Source organism: Chiloscyllium plagiosum, unplaced genomic scaffold (assembly GCF_037043375.1).
Source record: "Chiloscyllium plagiosum isolate Xiang-an unplaced genomic scaffold, Cpla_swu_hap1 HiC_scaffold_8, whole genome shotgun sequence".
Taxonomy (NCBI): Eukaryota; Metazoa; Chordata; class Chondrichthyes; order Orectolobiformes; family Hemiscylliidae; genus Chiloscyllium; species Chiloscyllium plagiosum.
The window spans coordinates 40,204,952-40,224,630 of NW_028270146.1; the positions used below are offsets into that span (position 1 = coordinate 40,204,952).

A 19,679-nucleotide genomic window follows, 5' to 3' on the forward strand; every position below is an offset into this window, starting at 1 on the left:
CGAAAAAGAGATACCAGGTCCATCTCCAACTCCGTCCCCAAGACCTCCTCTATTTCGCCTACCATAGCATTCCAGTATGCTCACAGTCTGTGGCAGGACCAAAGACAATGAGTAAGAGTGCCCAAGCTCACTTTACATTTAGGAGACCTTGGAGATGTTCCCGCTTTAAATTTAGCGAGGTGGTCTGGGGCTAGATGGACCTTGTAGAGAATCTTCAATTGCAAGATGTGGGTCCTTTGCAAATCGAGTCCTTGTTGCATTTTCCCAGATATCCTCCCATATTTCAGAAGAGATCTCAACGTCCAATTCCCTCTCCCATATCTTACAGAGTCGTTCAGTCTCGTCCAAGGGACCCTCTCCCAATAGATGATAAGCGTTGCTAACAGATAATGTATCCTCAGCACTCAACCCCCTCTTCTCCATGTCGCACCTATAAGAATCAGTTAGAAGTCTGGTCTCTTTTTGTGTGAAGTTTCTAATTTGAAAGAAACAAAGGAGGTCCATACTGGACAATTCAAATTTCAAGCCAACTGGTCAAAGGATATAAATGTGTCCCCTTCGAATAAATCACCCAGGTAAGACATGCCCCTAGCTGCCCATAGTTTAAACCCAGAGTCCATTATCCGTGGCTGAAAGCCCAGCATGTCAAAAATGATGTTTTGGCAATATTGCCCTCACTCTAATGCATTGCCCTCCACGCCTTGACACTATTGGGCTATGGCAATATTCCTTAATTGTTCTCATTTTGTCTAAGAACAGAAGGCTAATAAGGGGGCATCTTGTCTGAGATGCTTTGATTTCCAACCAAAGTGAGTGAGGGTCCCCCGGCCCATTCGTTCACGTAAGATAGCAAGGAGTTTAACAGATTAGTTTTTGATATCTGGGAGGCCCACTCCTCCCAGTCTGTAAGGTAACTGCAATTTAGTCAGTTTAATTAGGGGCCGCTTACGATCCCAGATAAAAGAACTAAACCAGCCGCTCAGTCTTCTAAATATTTGCTTAGGAAAAAGTAGAGGAAACATTCGCATAGGATACAACAGGCAGGGCTGAATGTTCATTTTAATGAGGGCCATTTGACCTAACCAAGAAATTGGAAGTACCTCCCATTTACGAAGGTCCTGCTTGATTCTGTTGATTAAATGGGCAAAATTGGCTTTAAATAGCTGATCAAAAATGGGAGTAATAAGTATACCTAAGTAGAGAAAGCCTTCTTGCGACCATCTGAAGGGGAACCGTGATCCACCCTCTGGATCAGGCATGGGCATGGCTTCTTGCTTCCCAAACTGTTTTTATAACCTGAGAAGATTGACACATTGTCTCAGGTGTGGCACTGAGACTGTTGGGTTTGTTAAGAAGACGAGAATGTCATCCACATACAGTGCAATCTTGTGTGACTTTGTCCCCACTTCTGGAGTGGTTATTTTGGATTCCCTGCATATTGCCTTCGCCAGCAGTGCAATCACCAGTGGTGACAAGGGACAGCCCTGTCAACAACCCCTACAAATATTAAAATTGCTTGACCGTACACCATTGGTGAGAACCGCGGCAAGAGGTTCACTATACAAAACCTCCACCCACCAGATGAAGGTCTCTCCCAGGCCAAACTGCTTCAAAGTATGAAAAAGATATGGCCACTCAACCCTGTCAAATGCCTTTTTCCTATCGAAGGAAATCATCTATCCCTGTACTGATTGCTGTTGACATACTTGGATCATGTTAATTAATCTCCTGACATTATCTGTTGATCTGCGACCTTTTATGAACTCTATCTGATCCTCCTCAATTGTGGAGGGCAGTACAGCTTCTAGCCTTAATGCCAGAGTCTTGGACAGGATTTTGAAGTCGACATTCAGGAGTGAAATGGGTCAATAGGAAACACAGTCCTCTGGAGCCTTCCCTTTTTTAAGAACGAGAGAGATGTTCGTCTTTCTTAGAGATGGGGTAGGAGGCCACGACAATGTGAGTCATTAAACCTACTAATCATTGGCCCTGACAATATTCTTATAAATCCCTTATAGAACTCAGTGGGGAGCCCGTCAGGACCCATTCTGGAACTGTCTCACAGCTTCCTGCACCTCTTGTTCTGACAATGGGGCCTTGAGAGATTCTTGATGGGAAGGGTGAGAGCAGTAACAAATTAAAAATACTATACATGAATGCACGAAGCATTAGACATAAGATGGATGAGCTTGAGGCTCTTCTGGAAATTGGCAGATATGATATTGTGGTGATAACTGAGACGTGGCTTCAAGTGGACAGGGTCTGGGAAATGAATATTCAAGGCTACACGTGCTATCTTAAGGACAGATTGACGGGCAGAGGGGGTGGGGTGGCCTTGTTGGTTAGGGAGGATATTCAGTCCCTTGCGCGGGGAGACCTAGAGTCAGGGGATGTAGAGTCAGTGTGGATAGAGCTGCGAAATACTAAGGGTAAAAAAACCCTTTGGGAGTCATCTACAGGCCCCCAAACAGTAGTCTGGATGTCGGATGTAAGTTGAGTCAGGAGCTGAAATTGGCCTGTCGCAAAAATTAGATTAGATCACTTAGTGTGGAAACAGGCCCTTCGGCCCAACAAGTCCACACCGCCCCACCGAAGCGCAACCCACCCATACATTTACTCCTTACCTAACACTACGGGCAATTTAGCATGAACAATTCACCTGACCTGCACATCTTTGGACTGTGGGAGGAAACCGGAGCACCCGGAGGAAACCCACGCAGACACTGGGAGAACGTGCAAACTCCACACAGTCTGAGGCGGGAATTGAACCCGGGTCTCTGGCGCTGTGAGGCAGCAGTGCTAACCACTGTGCCACCGTGCTGCCCAAGATGTTACTACAGTTGTTATGGGGGATTTTAACATGCAGGTAGACTGGGAGAATCAGGATGGTATTGGACCTCAAGAAAGAGACTTTGTGGAGTGCCTCAGAGATGGATTCTTAGAGCAGCTGGTGCTGGAGCCAACCAGGGAGAAGGCAATTCTGGATCTGGTATTGTGTAACGAACCAGAATTGGTCAGAGACCTTGAAGTGAAGGAGCCATTGGGAAGTAGTGACCATAATACATTAAGCTTCAATCTGCAATTTGAGAGGGAGGGGGTACAGTCAGAAGTGACAGTACTTCTGTTGAATAAAGGGAACTATGGAGCTATGAGGGAGGAGCTGGCCAAAGTTCAATGGTGCAATACCTTAGCAGGGATGACAGTGGAGGAACAATGGCGGATATTTCTGTGTATAATGCAGAAGTTGCAGGATCAGTTCATTCCAAAAAGGAAGAAAGATCCCAGGAGGAGGCATGGGTGGCCGTGGCTGACGAGGGAAGTTAAGAAAGATATAAAGTTAAAAGAGAAAAAGTAAAACATAGCAAAGATAAGTGGGAAAACTGAGGACTGGGAAGCTTTTAAAGAGCAACAGAGGATTACTAAGAAGGAAGTACGCAAAGGAAAAATGAGGTACGAAGGTAAACTGGCCAATAATATAAAGGAGGATAGTAAAAGCTTTTTTAAGTATGTGCAAGGCAAAAAAATGGTTAGGACTAAAATTGGGCCCTTGAAGACAGAAACAGGGGAATATATTACGGGGAACAAAGAAATGGCAGAAGAATTAAATGGGTACTTCAGATCTGTGTTCACTGGGGAAGACACAAGCAATCTCCATGAGGTAACAGTGGCTGAAGGACCTGAACTTAAGGGAATTTATATTTGCCAGGATTTGGTGTTGGAGAGACTGTTAGGTTTGAAGGTTGATAAGTCTCTGGGGCCTGATGATCTACATCCCAGGGTACTGAAGGAGGTGGCTCGGGAAATCGTGGATGCGTTGGTGATTATTTTCCAGAGTCCGATAGATTCGGGGTAGGTTCCTGAGGATTGGAGGGTGGCTAATGTTATACCACTTTTTAAGAAAGGTGGGAGAGAGAAAGCAGGAAATTATAGACCAGTTAGTCTGACCTCAGTGGTGGGAAAGATGCTGGAGTCTATTATAAAGGATGAAATTACGGCACATCTGGATAGTAGTAACAGGATAGGACAGAGTCAGCATGGATTTATGAAGGGGAAATCATGCTTGACTAATCTACTTGAACTTTTTGAGGATGTAACTCTGAAGATGGACGAGGGAGATCCAGTAGATGTAGTGTACCTGGACTTTCAGAAAGCTTTTGATAAAGTCCCACACAGGAGGTTAGTGAGTAAAATTAGGGCGCATGGTATTGGGGGTAAAGTACTAGATTGGATTGAAAATTGATTGGCTGATAGGAAACAAAGGGTAGTGGTAAACAGCTCCATTTCGGAATGGCAGGCAGTGACCAGTGGGGTACCGCAGGGATCCGTGCTGGGACAGCAGCTTTTTACAATATATGTTAATGATATAGAAGATGGTATCAGCAATAACATTAGCAAATTTGCTGATAATACAAAGCTGGGTGACAGGGTGAAATGTGATGAGGATGTTAGGAGATTACAGGGTGACCTGGACAAGTTAGGTGAGTGGTCAGATGCATGGCAGATGCAGTTTAATGTGGATAAATGTATTGTTAGCAACTTTGGTGGCAAAAACAGGAAGGCAGATTACTACCTAAATGGAATCAATTTAGGTAAAGGGACAGTACAGAGAGATCTGGGTGTTCTTGTACACCAGTCAATGAAGGCAAGCATGCAGGTACAGCAGGTAGTGAAGAAGGCTAATAGCATGCTGGCCTTCATAACAAGAGGAATTGAGTATAGAAGCAAAGAGGTGCTTCTGCAGCTGTACAGGGCCCTCGTGAGACCACACCTGGAGTACTGTGTGCAGTTCTGGTCTCCAAATTTGAGAAAAGACATTCTGGCTATTGAGGGAGTGCAGCGAGGTCAATTCCTGGAATGGCAGGATTACCTTACACTGAAAGACTGAAGCGACTGGGCTTGTATACCCTTGAGTTTAGAAGACTGAGAGGGGATCCGATTGAGACATATAAGATTATGAAAGGATTGGACACTCGGGCAGCAGGAAACATGTTTCCGCTGATGGGTGAGTGCCGAACCTGAGGACACAGCTTAAAAATACGGGGTAGACCATTTAGGACAGAAATGAGGAGAAACTTCTTCACCCAGAGAGTGGTGGCAGTGTGGAATGCTCTGCCCCAGAGGGCAGTGGAGGCCCAGTCTCTGGATTCATTTAAGAAAGAGTTGGATAGAGCTCTCAAAGATAGTGGAATCAAGGGTTATGGAGATAAGGCAGGAAGAGGATACTGATTAGGAATGATCAGCCATGATCATATTGAATGGTAGTGCAGGCTCGAAGGGCAGAATGGCCTACTCCTGCACCTATTGTATATTGTCTATTGTTCAGGGGTCACTCCTGGAAGGTCCAAATTCTTTTAAAAAGACTCCATCCTCACCCGCCCACACTCTCAGCTTTCAGATTGGTATAATTCAGAGTAAAATTTCCGGAATTCTGCATTAATCCTTTTGGAATCGTAGGCTACATTTCCAGTGTCCTATCTGATCGAGGTAATGACCTTGGGGACACTCTTTTTCCTTGCAAGATATGCTAGGTACTTGCCTGGTTTATCCCCATGCTCAAACAGCCTTTGACTTGCAAATGTAAGCTCCTTCTTGGCTGTCTGCTTGAGCATGGAGTTCAGCATAGACTGAAGCACCGTGATCCTCTGCAGTTTAACCGGTGAGGGCCTGTCAAAATATGCCTTTTCAGCTACTTGCAGGCGTGCCTCAAGCAAATGTTGCTGCTCACCCATCTGTCACTTCTTACTGGCTGCATAGGAAATAACCAACCCCCTAGCACAGGCTTTAGCTGTTTCCCAAATGATGGATGGGCTACTGGTCGAGCTTGAATTAATATCTAAAAAAGCCCTGAACTCAAGAAAAGAATTCAATAAACTTTCTATCCTTGAGGACAAAGGGATCCAGTCGCACTGTATCCTTACTCTTAACCATTAAATACACTGGGGCGTGATTGGAAATAATGATATTGCCAATTGTACATGACACCTCTGAGCCAGATGTGCTGTGGGATCAGAAAAAGATTAATCCTGGTATGGCATTTACGTGGGTTCAAACATAACATGAAGTCTTTGCCAGTCGGGTGAAGTTGCCTCCAAGCATCTACCAGACCAAATTCAGCACATAAATCCCTTAATTGTTGAGATCACAAAGAAGATATTGGCGGGCCTTTGGGCAGTCTGTCTACTTAGGAATCTGAGACAATTGAAATCCCCTCCTATGATGATATGTTAAGATGCAAGGTTAACCAGTCTAGAAAGTGTGTCTGTCAGGAAAATAAGGGGGTGGGCCGAGGGACAGTAAACATTTAAGATCCCGTATTCTTTCCCATCTATCAAAGCTTTAAGGATTACAAATCTCCCTTGTGTGTCTTTAATGCACTCTAATAACTTAAATAGGAGATTCTTTTTAACTAAAATGGCCACCCCTTTGCTTCTCGTACTGAAAGATGAAAAATAAACCCGGTCATACCCATTCTATTGCAACTTCAAATGCTGTGCATCATCCAAGTGTGTTTCTTGTAATAAGGCAATATCCTCCCTCTCCCTTTAAAGTACTTTCTTCCTCTTTACAAGTGAATGACTTCCCTTAATATTTCAGGTGCACCACTTAAACATATCCTTAGCCATAACCTTCTATAGCACCATCTAGACTCCAGAGAGGAAGAACCTGAACTACATACCTCTGAACTTTAGTGCAAAAGAATTCACAAAACCCAAAAACTACACAGACTAAAATAACTACAGTCAACAAATCTGCAAACTTACAAAAACTATGTACAGCAAAAACAGAAAAACAAAAAATTCCCAAAGGCACTGATTGGAGGAATTTACCCCCTGTTCAAAGGGGTACCTACATATCCTACGACCTTACTAACGATCCCAACCGCCCTCCACTCCTACCAGGTAGGATTGCGCCACATACACCGACCACCCAGTAGAGCAAAGACAAACATCCAAAAGCAAGGTTAGTACTATAAACAAGTAAACTAAAAATAAATATGGTACCCATCCCTTAACATAGAGATTAAAGATAAATACTCTATCCATCCCATCATTTCATGAAACTTATTACCAGAAAGGGAACTTCACCAAGTCCTTTTTGATGAAGAGCAAACCTGAATAGCTCTGTCCTCTATGTCTATTCGGCCGTTTGATTTAAATCAATGTATCCACAAAGTTCTTTGCTTTCTCTGGCGAGTTGAACAAGTGTATGGATCCATTATGATTGATCCAAAACATCGCTGGATATCTTAAAAAATACTGGATCCCAAGCTTTCTCAATCTCCTCTTGACGCTATCGTAGGACTTATCTTTCCGGACCACTGCCGCCTAGAAGTCTTGAAAAACTGTGAACCTGCAGCAGCCACATAACAACACCCTTGAATCCCTCCACTGGACTCTGGAGGCTTCCATGACCCTCTGCTAGTCTTTATAATGATGAAACCTCACCAGGACAGGGCATGGGTGCTGATCTGTGATCCGGTGGACTCTTTCAATTGTATCCTTCTGTTCTCAACCTCTACACCAAGAAACTCCAGGAACCACTTCTTGAACTCCACCAGCTGCTCACCTTCTGTCCCCTCTGGTATGCCAACAACACACAGCTTCTTTCTTTTGCCCCTGTTTTCAAGATCGTCTACCAGAACCAACAGACCATGGACCTGTGTTTCCAGGGCTTCAATCTGGCTCTTGGAGGAGTCAGACTCTGCCTCTAGCCCTGCAGCCCAGTACTCGAGCTCATTGATCCTTTTTCCCAGGTCTCGCAGCATAGCAGATACAGGAGCCAGCTTCTTCTCACTTTTTTCCTAGATCTGCCTCCCCAGGGCCATGCGAGATTTGGCCAGCTCCTCAACCTTGGTCTGGTGAGTAAGCAAGCCCGCTGCTTCAGAGGGCTGGGCCGTGGCCCCGGCCCCGGGTGTGCTTCCTCCTTTCTTCGGCATTCTGCAGCTGCAAGGACAAAGGCTTTTTTCAGGTTTCTAGCTCCTTTACTCACAGTAAAGTGTTTGGGATGGACCCTGACTCTGTCGGGTCGGTGTTGCAGCACAGAGCCCAGCAAACGTGCTCCTTAACAGGGTGCCAACATCTTGGATCCCCCCAGTATATTAAGTGGAAGAAACAGAGAAAACTGACATAAAGACAAATAAATCAGAAGTAAATGCCATTTCTAATATTTAAACTTTTTATTTATTATGGTTTATTTTAATAAAACATAACTACCCAGTGAATTTACTTAACAGATTTTCCTAGTAAATTTTGGTTTTCAGCAAGAATTGGGGTAAGATTTTTTTCTTCATGGAATATTTGGAGAAGCCACTTGGGAAAAGTGGGAAGACAGTGGTTGTTAGGTTGACATTTGATAGGGTAAATGGGGCAAGACTGTATCTACAAGTGCAAGGGTTAGTAATCAGAAGGCACAGAGTTAAGATAATTGGCAGAATATCCTGGCCTGGATGTTTTACAAGATATTGGTGAGACCACATCTTAAATACTAAATGCTGTTTTGTTCTCCTTGTTTGTTAAGGATATAAATGGGTTAGGGCAATTCAGAGGGAGTTTATTGGAGTGACACCTGGAATGAGTTGTCTTATTGAGTAAGACTGGAAAAAAATGGGCTTATTTTCTTTGGAGATTTGAAGAGTAAGGGGTGACTTGATTGAACTATACAAGATCTTGAACAGACTAGATAAGTTGAATGTGGAAATGATGGTTCATCTTGAAATAGCGATGGTGGTAACAGGCAGATTTCAAATATAGCTGTCCTTCTATGCCAGAAATGAGGAGAAATGTTTTCTCTTGTTTATGAAACTTGGAATGTTGGCTCAGAAGGCTATGGAAGTGTGTTGGTTGAACAGTTTAAGGCACAGGAATGTCCTTATTAAAAAGGGAAGCAAAACCTGTTGGGAGAAGATGGGGAATATGGAAAAAATGCACACTGATCAGCGAAGACCTTATTGAATGATGGAGCATCTCATGTTTACAAAAGTAGATTTTTAAAATAATATTGAGAGCTTCTATAATCTGGAATGTCCTACATAGAAAAATGGTGTAAACAGCTTCAACAATAAATTTTCAAAAGGAATTTGAATATCTGCTAAAAGGAGAAATTTGCAGGGTTTGTTTTAATTCTTTCAGTCCCCAGGATTTGATCCTTACTGTGCTCTGAGAAGTAGTAAGTTATTGGGTGAATATTTGGGAGTTGACTAAGGTTTATTCTATTCCTGAAGTTCAACATAGTGTAATTGCTATTAAGTTTAATAAAATATATAAAAACATAAATATCTATTTAGAACACATTTAGAACACAGATGGCTGATGAGTCACAGCTATAACATGTAGGAGATCCTAGATGTTAGTTTGGTCCCAGGCAAACACGTGCAGTAATGGTTTGAAGTTTGAGTAGCTTCAGCTCCGAGTTTGAGCTGCAGGCTGAACTACAGACTCTGCAAAGGATTAGGGCAGGGGAAGGTTAGGAGGTGTTCACACTATGGGGTCCTCTGATTTGGTTAGTATTTCAGAGACAGAAGAGTGTGACTCTGAGATAGGTAAGTGGACCAAGAATGCAGGCACCTGTAGCTGTGCAGATGTTCAGCAGGCTAGAGGTTCTTTTAAAAATGACTGGATAAAATTGCAGGCTGCAGGTGATGAGCGTAATATAGGAATGTAGTAGTAGAACACAATATGGTCAGAGAAATTGACACTGTTCTCTGATGCACGGCTATGTTTCTTGCCTAATGCTAGTTTTTGGGACATCTGCTCAGGTTTGCAGGTAAATTTGCAGGGGGGTTGCAGGGAAAGGACCAATCGTCTTGGGCAATTCAATACCAATGCCATAGGCAGTGCATGGAGGGTATGCATAGCCAGTATGAAGATCAAGGTGTGAAATAAAGACTTACAACTTCAAAGGTTATGGATTGTTGAACTTGGTGAAAATTGGCACACAAAAAATGAAATTAGAGAGAGAGAAGTATATGGCTCAAAGACTGACTTTTTTAAAAATGGTTTCAGTTGTTAGGCACTGAAAATGTACAACAGGATAGTTGCCACATGAACCATGCAAGTGTTCTTGCAAGCTGCACAGCTAGGAAAGTTGAGAGTATTTAAAACTAAACAGTAGAGATCAAACTTAGGAAGGTGATGGTAAATTAGAGAATAGAGTCAAAACAAAAAAAAAATTAATTTGGGAAATTATTAATAAACCATGACAGGAATGGATAGGACATACTAAGAGTAAACTTAGTAGGACATATTAAGAGTAAACTAACAGAAAGCTGTAAAAAGAATAAAGGAATAAAACTGGGAGTTTGTATCTGAATGCAGGTAACATTCAAAACAAATGATGAAATGAGAGTGCTAGTAGAAATAAATCTGTACATTCTGGTAGCCATTGCAAGGTGACATGAATTAGAAGCTGAATTTTGAATGGTATTTCAGAAGGGCAGGAAGGTAGGAGAAGTAGAGTGGAGTGCCTCTATTAGTGAATCATGATATTAGCATAATAGAAAGGGATGACCTAAGTTCAGGAAACCAAGATATAAAAAACAGTTTGGGTGAGGATGAGAAATGAAGGCAAGAAGTCACTTACGAGACATAAAAACACAGAAAATAGGAGCAGGAGTAGTCCATTTGATCCTTTGAGCTTGCTCCACCATTCAATATGATCATGGCCAATCATCCAACTCAATGTCCTGTTCCCACTTTCTCCCTCCACCCTTCGATCCCTTTAGCCCCAAGAAACTTGTTGAAATCATTCAATGTTTTGGTCTTAATAATTTTCTTTTGCAGAGAATTCCAAAGGCTCGCCACTCTCTTGGACATCTCTCTTCATGTCAGTCGTAACTGGCCTGCCACACTTCCTTAGGCTGTGACCCCTAGTTGTGGATTCCATGGTCATTGGCAGCATGTTTCTTGTGTTTACCCTGTCCAGTCCTGCTAGAATTTTCTAGGTTTCTCCGAGATTCCCTCATTCTTCTTAACTCCAGTGACTATAGTCCTACTGCTCCAGTCTGTCTTCATACGTCAGTGAGGTTAACCTTCGTTGCACTCTCTCAATAACCAGAACATATTTTCTTCAAATACAGAGACCAAAACTGAACTCAGTATTCCGGATATGTTCTCTCCAAGGCTTGGACAGTTGAAGCAAGACATCTGTGTTCATATACTTTAATCCTCTCTTTGAAGGCTAAGTTTCCATTTGCTTTCTCCACTGCCTACAGCACCTGCATGCTTACTTTCATTGACCGGTGTTAAAGAGCACCCAGGCCTCAATGTACCTCTCTCTTTCCCAATCTACTGCAATTCAAATAATAATCTACCTTCCTTTTTTTTTGTTGCCAATATGGATAATGTTGCTGTTTTGTCTTTGTTTCCTTCATGCTCTTGCTTGTATCTTTCACTTTAGGGGAGGTGATGAACTTTTGGTATTGTCACTAGACTATTAATCCAGAAATGCAGGAAATGATTTGGGGACTTGGGTTCAAAACCTTCCATGATTGATAGTGGAATGTGAATTCAATTTAAAAAAAATCTGGAATTAAGAATCTAATGGTGACCATGATGCCATTGTCACTTGTAAGGAAAAAAATTCATCTGGTTCACTAATGTCCTTTTAGGGAAGGAAATCTGCCATCCTTAACTGGTCTAGCTCACATATGACTCCAGGTGCATAACAATATGGCTGACTTTTAACAAAAACGGATGGAAATAAATACTGGCCTAGCCAGCGATGCTCACATCATTTGAATGAATTTTAAGGAGGTTATACTTTACCTGCCACTCCCTCAACTTGTCCAAAACATTCTGAAGCATCTTTCCATTCTCTTCACAGTTCACCCTCCTGCCCAGTTTGTGTTATCTGCAAACTTGGAGATATCACACAAAGTTCCATCATTTAAATAATTAATTTATATTGTGAGCAGTCATGGTCCAAACGTTAATTTTCTTTTTGAAATTCACTCGTAGGATGTGGGCCTCGCTGTCCAGCTATCATTTATTGCTCATCCCTAGTTGCTGTTCAGAAGTTGTTGACGAGCTGCCTTCTTGGACACTGTGGTCCAAGTCCTGCAAGTAGAGCCTAAAGTTGTTAGGGAGAGAATTCTGGAGTTTCCACACAGTGACATGAAAGTAATGCTGTCATATTTCTAAGTCAGAAGAGTCTCAGTTCCTGATGAAGAGCTCATCACGATTCCTGATGAAGGGCTCACGCTCGAAACGTCAACTCTCCTCCTCGGATGCTGCCTGACCAGCTGTGCTTTTCCAGCACCACACTCTCGACTCTGATCTCCAGCATCTGCAACCCTCACTTTCTCCTATATTTCCAAGTCAGGATGGTGAGTGGCTTGGAGGAGAATTTGTAGGTGGTGCTGTTCCCATTTTTCTTCTGCCCTTATCCTTCGACATGGTTGTGGTTTTGAAAGGTACAGTCTAATGATCTTTGGTGAATTTTTGCAGTGCACCTTATAGATAGTTCATGGTTGGAGGGAATGGTTGTTTGTTGATGTGCCAATCAAGTAGGTTGCTTTGTCTTTAATAGTATCAAGCAATGTTGGACCGCAGCTGTTTACAATAATATATATTAAATACGCACTTGTTAATAACTTGGTGAAAAGAAATAAATGTACTGAGGCCAAATTTGCAGATGGTGTAAAAATAAGTGGAAAGGCACGTAACTAGATTATTTGGAGTATAATGTGGGGGGGGGGCGGAGAATGTAAAGTTCATTTTGGAAGGGAGAACAAATTATTGAAATACAGAAAAATTGCAGAAATCTGCATCACAAAAGAGACTGTGTATTTGTACACTAAATACAGAAAGTTAGCACATAGATGCAGCAGGTAATCAGTTAGGCTAATGTTAATATGTGGGTACAGCAAGTTAATAAGAAAGCTAATAGAATGTTATTATTTTTAGTGAGTTTTTGATCGGCATGTAGAATAGAAATGACAGATTGGCAAAAGTAGCATAGATAAGGAACTTTAAAAAGTTTTTGGGATAGTTTCTTTGCACACTAGATTCTGGTGCTGACCCAAGAGTAGACCTTATATAGTGCAAAGAGATAGCATTAATGAATGATTTCATAGGGAAGGCACACTTAAGTAGTAGTGAATGTACTATGATTGGATTTTATAACCTGTTTGAGGGAAGGGAAAGTTGGTCTGAGACTATTTTTTTTTACATTTTAAATAAGGGCCATAAAGAGGGGATGAGTGCTGAACTGGATAATGTGAATAGGTTCATAGTAAGGAAAATTAAGTAAAAAGTTATATTTCAGTTATGAAGGACATGAGTGAGACGTAGAGACCTGTGAACAGTATTGGCCATCCTTATTTAAGGAAGGATGTGAATGAGTTTGAAGCAGTTCAGAGAAAGTTGACTAGATTTATATCTCGACTAGGCAGGCTGTTTAGCAAGGAAACATAGAAACTGTGGTTGGATAAGCTGGGCTTGTATTAGCTGAATTTAGAAGAAAAGGATATTTCATTGAAGCCTTAGATCTTGAGCTGTTTCCTTTCCTTTTAAAATAAGAGGTCACCAATTTAAAACCAAAATGTTGCAAAATACTTTTTTCTGTCAGTCGTGAGTCTTTGGAACGCTTTCTGAAAAGGTGATGGAAACAGAGTCCTTGAATGTTTTTAAGGCCAACCATAGATATATTCTTATGGGTAGACTGAAATATGGGAATTTGAAGTGACAATCAGAGTAATTAATGATCTTATTAAATGGCAGAGCTAACTCAATGGATAATTGATCCTCTCTTGTTCCTTGATAATATGCCCCAATATAAGAGCATACAGTATTTCGTTGGAACTTTGCAAGTGTCAGTGCAGACTTGATGGAACAAATTGCTGACTCCTGCGCTATATTTTCCATGATTCTTTTCTATATTGTTTTAATATTGGGTATTGGAGCCTTTAAATAAGATGTGTATAATATTCATTTACAATGATGGTCTTATTATTTGGGACCACATTGAAGTGAAGTACTATTGACAGCATTAATTAACATGCATTGTAAAGTTTAATGGCAGTCCAAACTGTTGGCAGAGGAGGGGAAGCTGACTTGTTTTGATCTGCTATTAAACCATTGGCAAAATTGAGGAATTCAACACTAATGTTATTTCTGAGAAATGATTTTGTTCATAGGTTATTTATTTTTGGAGCCAAGTATTTGCATTTAAAATCCATTGTGAAGTCTCTCTTTATATTTGTCCGCGATATCATTATTCACAATCTAACTGGATCCAGACTGACTGACAATTCTGATGTGAAATGGGTAAAATCAGCTTCTAATCAAATTAAGATAAGGTTTACTTGGGAGAAACTGATGTTCCACTATGCGTTTTGGTAATTTGTGTCCTTGCTTTGATATTCATAATATTTGAATTTTCCAAATTATACAGCTAGTTAATTTTATAAGTTGGTGCTTGAACGAAAGCCATTAACACCTTTATTATGTTAAAATCTAATGATCTCTTTGTAATTTTTCTCCAGACAGTGACATGCAAGAAATTTATCTGAAGTCTGTCCGTAGTCCAAATATCTACAATAAGAAAAAAATGGTCTTTAGTAAAAATGAAATGACCATATTTTCACAGGTAAGATCTATCTGTTTAGATTTTGTTAAATCATATCTTGTTTTTCTATCTGGTTTGAAATTTTACTTTATGTAAATTTACAGGGACTTCATGGACATTATGCTAATTAAAAGTCCTACAAAATGTCTTTCTGATTTCATTAATCCAAGGCCATTAGGTTATTCACACTAATGGTCATGTGAGTGTGTGTCCCTATGTGTCAGTAAATATGCAATATTTACAAGCTGTGTCAAAGAACAAAAAACTTTACATCCAAGGAACAGGCCCTTTTGCCCTCCAAGCCTGAGCCAATCCAAATCCACTGTCTAAACTTATCATTCAATTCCTAAGCATCTGTATCCCTCTGCATCTGTCCAGATGCACCTTATATGAATCTACCGTGCCTGCCTCTACCCCCCTCTGCTGGCAACGCATTCCAGGTACCTACCACCCTTTGTGTAAAGTACTTGCTGCGTGTATCCCCCTTAAACGTTTTACCTCTCACCTTGGATGCGTGACCTCTCATTATTGAATCCCTCACCCTGGGAAAAAGCTTATCTCTATCCACCTGGTCTATACCCTTCATGAGTGTGTAGACCTCAGTCAGGACCTCCCCTCATTTTCTTGTTTTCTATGAAAACAATCCTAACCTACTCAACCTCTCTTCATAGTTAGCACCTTCCAAACCAGGCAACATCCTCGTAAACCTTCTCTGCGCACTCTCCAAAGTATCCATATTCTTTTGGTAGTGTGGCAACCAGAACTGTACACAGTATTCTAAATGCGGTCAAACCATAGTCTTGTACAATTTTAACTTGACATGCCAGCTCTTATACTCAATACCCCTGTCTGATGAGGCAAGCATACCATATGCCTTCGTGACCACACTGCCCACCTGTACAGCCACCTTCGGGGTACAATGGACCTGAACTCCTAGATCTCTCTGCTCATCAACTTTTTCGCTTCCAGTATAGTTCACTCTAGACTTCCCAAAATGCATCACCTCACATTTGCCTGTATTGAACTCCATCTGCCACTTCTCTGCCCAAACTTTTGCCCAACTCTCCAGTCTATCTATAGCCTCCTGTATTCTTTGACAGTCCCCTATGCTTTCTGCTACTCCACCAATCTTTGTGTCATCTGCAAACGTACTGATCAGACCAACAATGCCCTCTTCCAGATCATTTATGTATATGACAAACAACAGTAGCACCAACACTGACCACTGTGGAACACCACGAGTCACCTTTCTCCATTTCGAGAAACTCCCGTCAACTACTACTCTTGTCTCCTGTTGCTCAACCAGTTCTTTATCCACCTAGCTAGAACACCCTGCACACCATGTGACTTCACTTTATTAGTTTACTATAGGGAACCTTATCAAACGCCTTACTAAAGTACATGTGTATGACATCTACAGCCCTTTCTTCATCTATCAACTTGGTCACTTCCTCAAAGATGTCTATTAAGTTGGTAAAGCACGATCTCCCCCCGCACAAAACCATGTTGCGTTTCACTGATAAGTCCATTCTTTTCCAAATATAAATAGATTTTATTCCTCAGTACCTTCTCCAGCAACTTTCCCACCACTGATGTCAGGCTCACTGGTCTGTAGTTACCTGGAATATCCCTACTACCCTCCTTGTATAGGGGGACAACATGAGCAACCCTCCAGTCCTCCGGCACTTCATCTGTGTTTAAGGATGCTACAAAGATATCTGTCAGGGCTCCAGCTATTTACTCTCTCACCTCCCTCAGCAACCTGGGATAGATCCCGTCCGGTCCTGAGGATTTGTCCACCTTAATATCCTTTAGCTTACCCAACACATCTTCCCTCCTCATGTTAACGTGATCCAGAGTAAACAAATTTCTATCTCTAATCTCAACATTCATCATGTCCCTCTCATCAGTGAACACTGATGCAAAGTAATCATTGAGAATCTCATCCATTTTCTCAGGTTCACACACAACCTTCCTTCCTTATCCTTTAGTGGAGCAACCCTTTCTCTATTTACCCTCTTGCTTCTCATATATGAATAAAAAAACCTTGGAATTCTCTTTAATTCTGCTCGCTAAAGTTATTTCATGACCCCTTTTAACCCACTTGATTCCTCATTTAAAATTGGTCCTACTCTCCCGATATTCCTCCAAAGCCCATTCAGTTCTTAGCTATCTGGTCCTTATATACACTTCTGTTTTCCTCTTGGCTAGTTGCACGATTTCTCCTGTCATCCACTGTTCACGAATCTTGCCTTTCCTATCCCTTGTTTTCAAAGGGACATGCCTATCCTACACTATCGTTAATCTTTCTTGGAAAGCCTCCCACATATCAAATGTGGACTTCTCTTCAAATAGCTGCTCCCAATCCACATTTCCCAACACCTGCCGAATTTTGATATAATTGGCCTTGGCCCAGTTTAGTACTCTTGCCTTAGGATCACTCTAATCTTTATCTACGAGTATTCTAAAACGTGTAGAATTATGGTCCCTATTATCCAAGAAATCTCCCAGTGCAACTTCTACCACCTGGCCTGGCTCATTCCCCAACACCAGGTCCAATATGGCCCCTTCCTTCGTCAGACTATTGACATACTGTTCTAGAAACCTTTCCTAGATGCTCCTTACAAATTCTGCCCCATCCAGACCTCTGACACTAAGTGTATCCCAGTCAATGTTGGTAAAATTAATATCTCCCATCACCACCACCCTGTTGACTCTACATCTTTCCTCAATATGTTTACCTATTTGTTCTTCTACCTCATGCTCACTGTTGGCCGGCCTGTAATACAGCCACAACAATGTAACTGTACCCTTCTTATTTCTCCGTTCTACCCAAAATGCCTCAAGCCCTCAACAGTGGCCCCCTCAGCACAGCCATGATATCATCCCTGACCAGCAATGCAACTCCTCCCCCCACTTTTACTTCCCTCCCTGTCCTGTCTGAAGAATCTATATCCTGGAACATTTAGTTGCCAATCATGCCCTTCCTTCAACCAAGTCTCTGTGATTGCAATAATGCCATGCTCCCAGGCACCAATCCAAGCCCTAAGTTCATCTGCCTTACCCATCTGCACTTCAGGCCGGCAGTTCTTTTGCGTTTATCTGTTCTCTGCCTGCTCTTCCCCTTGGTAATGCTAACTTCATGATCCATACAGTCTCTAGTTCCCACCTCACTGTCTACTAGTCTTCTCTTCCAGTTCCCAGCCCACTGCCACATTATTTCAAAACCTCCCAACGGCAGTAGCAAAAACTCCCCCAAGGACATTAGTTCCAGTCTGGTTCAGGCGTAGACCATCCAATTTGTAATAGTCCCACTTTCTCCAGAAACTGGTCCCAATATCCCACAAATCTGCACCCCTCCCTCCTACACCATCCTTCAAGCCAAATGTTCATCCTGCCTATTCTTTCATTTCTACCCTAATCCTGAGATCACTACCTTTTGAGGTCTTCCTCTTTAACTTCTCTCCTAGCTCCCTGAATTCTGCTTTCAGGACCTCATATCGTTTTTTTCTTATATCACTGGTGCCTATATGCACCATGACAACCGGCTGTTCACCCTCCCCTTTTAGAATGGGGTGGTGGTGGTGGGTGATACTACACGTGTAGTATCTTGGGTTGAGCCGCTGCCCAAATATATGCTAAGTTCTTACCTTCCCGGCAACCTCATGGTTTCCAATGTCACCTCTGTTCTGTCTCCCGCTGCTCCCGAACAGGAAAAAAGCTGAGAGTCAAGCTATGCTTTTCTTAATCCTTTAGTGTAGGAAAATGAATATTCATAACCTTCTTATGATTTTGAGAGCTCAATATTGTACGAAGAAAATTACACCCTATCAAATTGGTGTTACCATACCCTAACTTGGATTGAGATTTTTTAAATAGACAAGCTATATTTGAGAAAATCACTGGGAAGCCGAGGACAAGAGGTGATTCTGATAGCTTTGGTGGAATACTGTTAGAACGAGAGCTGGAAATTGGAGCTGAATAATGGGGCAGATGCAATCCTTCTTTGATGCTCTTTAACACGTTTTCTCCCACAGACAGATAATTGGGAGATTTAAGAGCCACTAAGATGGGCAAATAAGTGTCACACTCTGAGGCAGCATTTGGGACAACTGGGATATTGTCTTGTTCAACTGCTTGACTTACAAGTAGAATTCTGTGCAAACTGGACCCAAGTAGTATATTCCCTTCTGGTAGTATATTCATCCATGCCGTCCAGATCTCCTAACCTGATCTAGTCCTATTTGCCAGCACTTGGCCCATATCCTTTTAAACCCTTCCTAGTCATATACCCTCCAAATGCCTTTTAAATGCTGTAATTGTACCAGCCTCCACCACTTTCTCTGGCAGCTCATTCCATACACGCACACTCTGTGTGAAACAGTTGTCATTTAGGTCCCTTTTATATCTTTCCCTTCTCACCCTAAGCCTACGCCCTCTCATTCTGGACTGCCTCACCCAGGGAAAAGACCTTGTCTATTTCTCCTATCCATGCCCCTCATGATTTTATAAACCTCTATAAGGTCACCGCTCAACCTCTGACGCTCCAGAGAGAACAGCCCCAGCCTATTCAGCCTCTCACTATAGCTCAAATCATCCAACCATGGCACCATCCTTGTAAATCTTTTCTGAACCCTTTCAAGTTTCACAACATCCTTCCGATAGGAGACCAGAATTGTATCCAATATTCCAAAAGTGGCCTAACCATTGTCCTGTATAGCAGTAACATAATCTCCCAACTCCTATGCTCAATGCTCTGACCAATAAAGGAAAACATACCAAACACTGCCTTCACAATCCTATCTACCTGTGACACGACTTTCAAGGAACTATGAACCTGGACTCCAAGATGTGTTTGTTCAGCAACACTCTCCAGGACCTTACCATCAATTTTATAAATCCTGCTCTGATTTGCTTTTCCAAAGTGCAGCACCTCGCATTTATGTAATTTAAACTCCATCTGCCGCTTCTCTGCCCATTGGCCCATCTGTTCAAGATCCCATTGTACTCTGAGGAAACCTTCTTCACTGTTCACTACACCTCCAATTTTGGGGTCATTTGCAAACATATTAATTATACCTCATATGTTCACATCCAAATCATTTATATAAATG

The 19,679-nt window shown here is 41.9% G+C and overlaps 1 protein-coding gene across 6 annotated transcripts in view; it reads left to right on the plus strand.

The window, feature by feature from the left end:
* fancm (FA complementation group M) overlaps positions 1-19,679 on the plus strand; it is a 175,144-nt gene that overhangs the window by 135,922 nt on the left and 19,543 nt on the right. For all 6 annotated transcript variants that reach the window (XM_087989733.1, XM_043697323.2, XM_043697322.2 and 3 more), the window contains one exon: positions 14,483-14,586. In XM_087989733.1, coding sequence (XP_087845859.1) covers positions 14,483-14,586 — 104 coding nt within the window. The remainder of the gene's footprint in view (positions 1-14,482; positions 14,587-19,679) is intronic.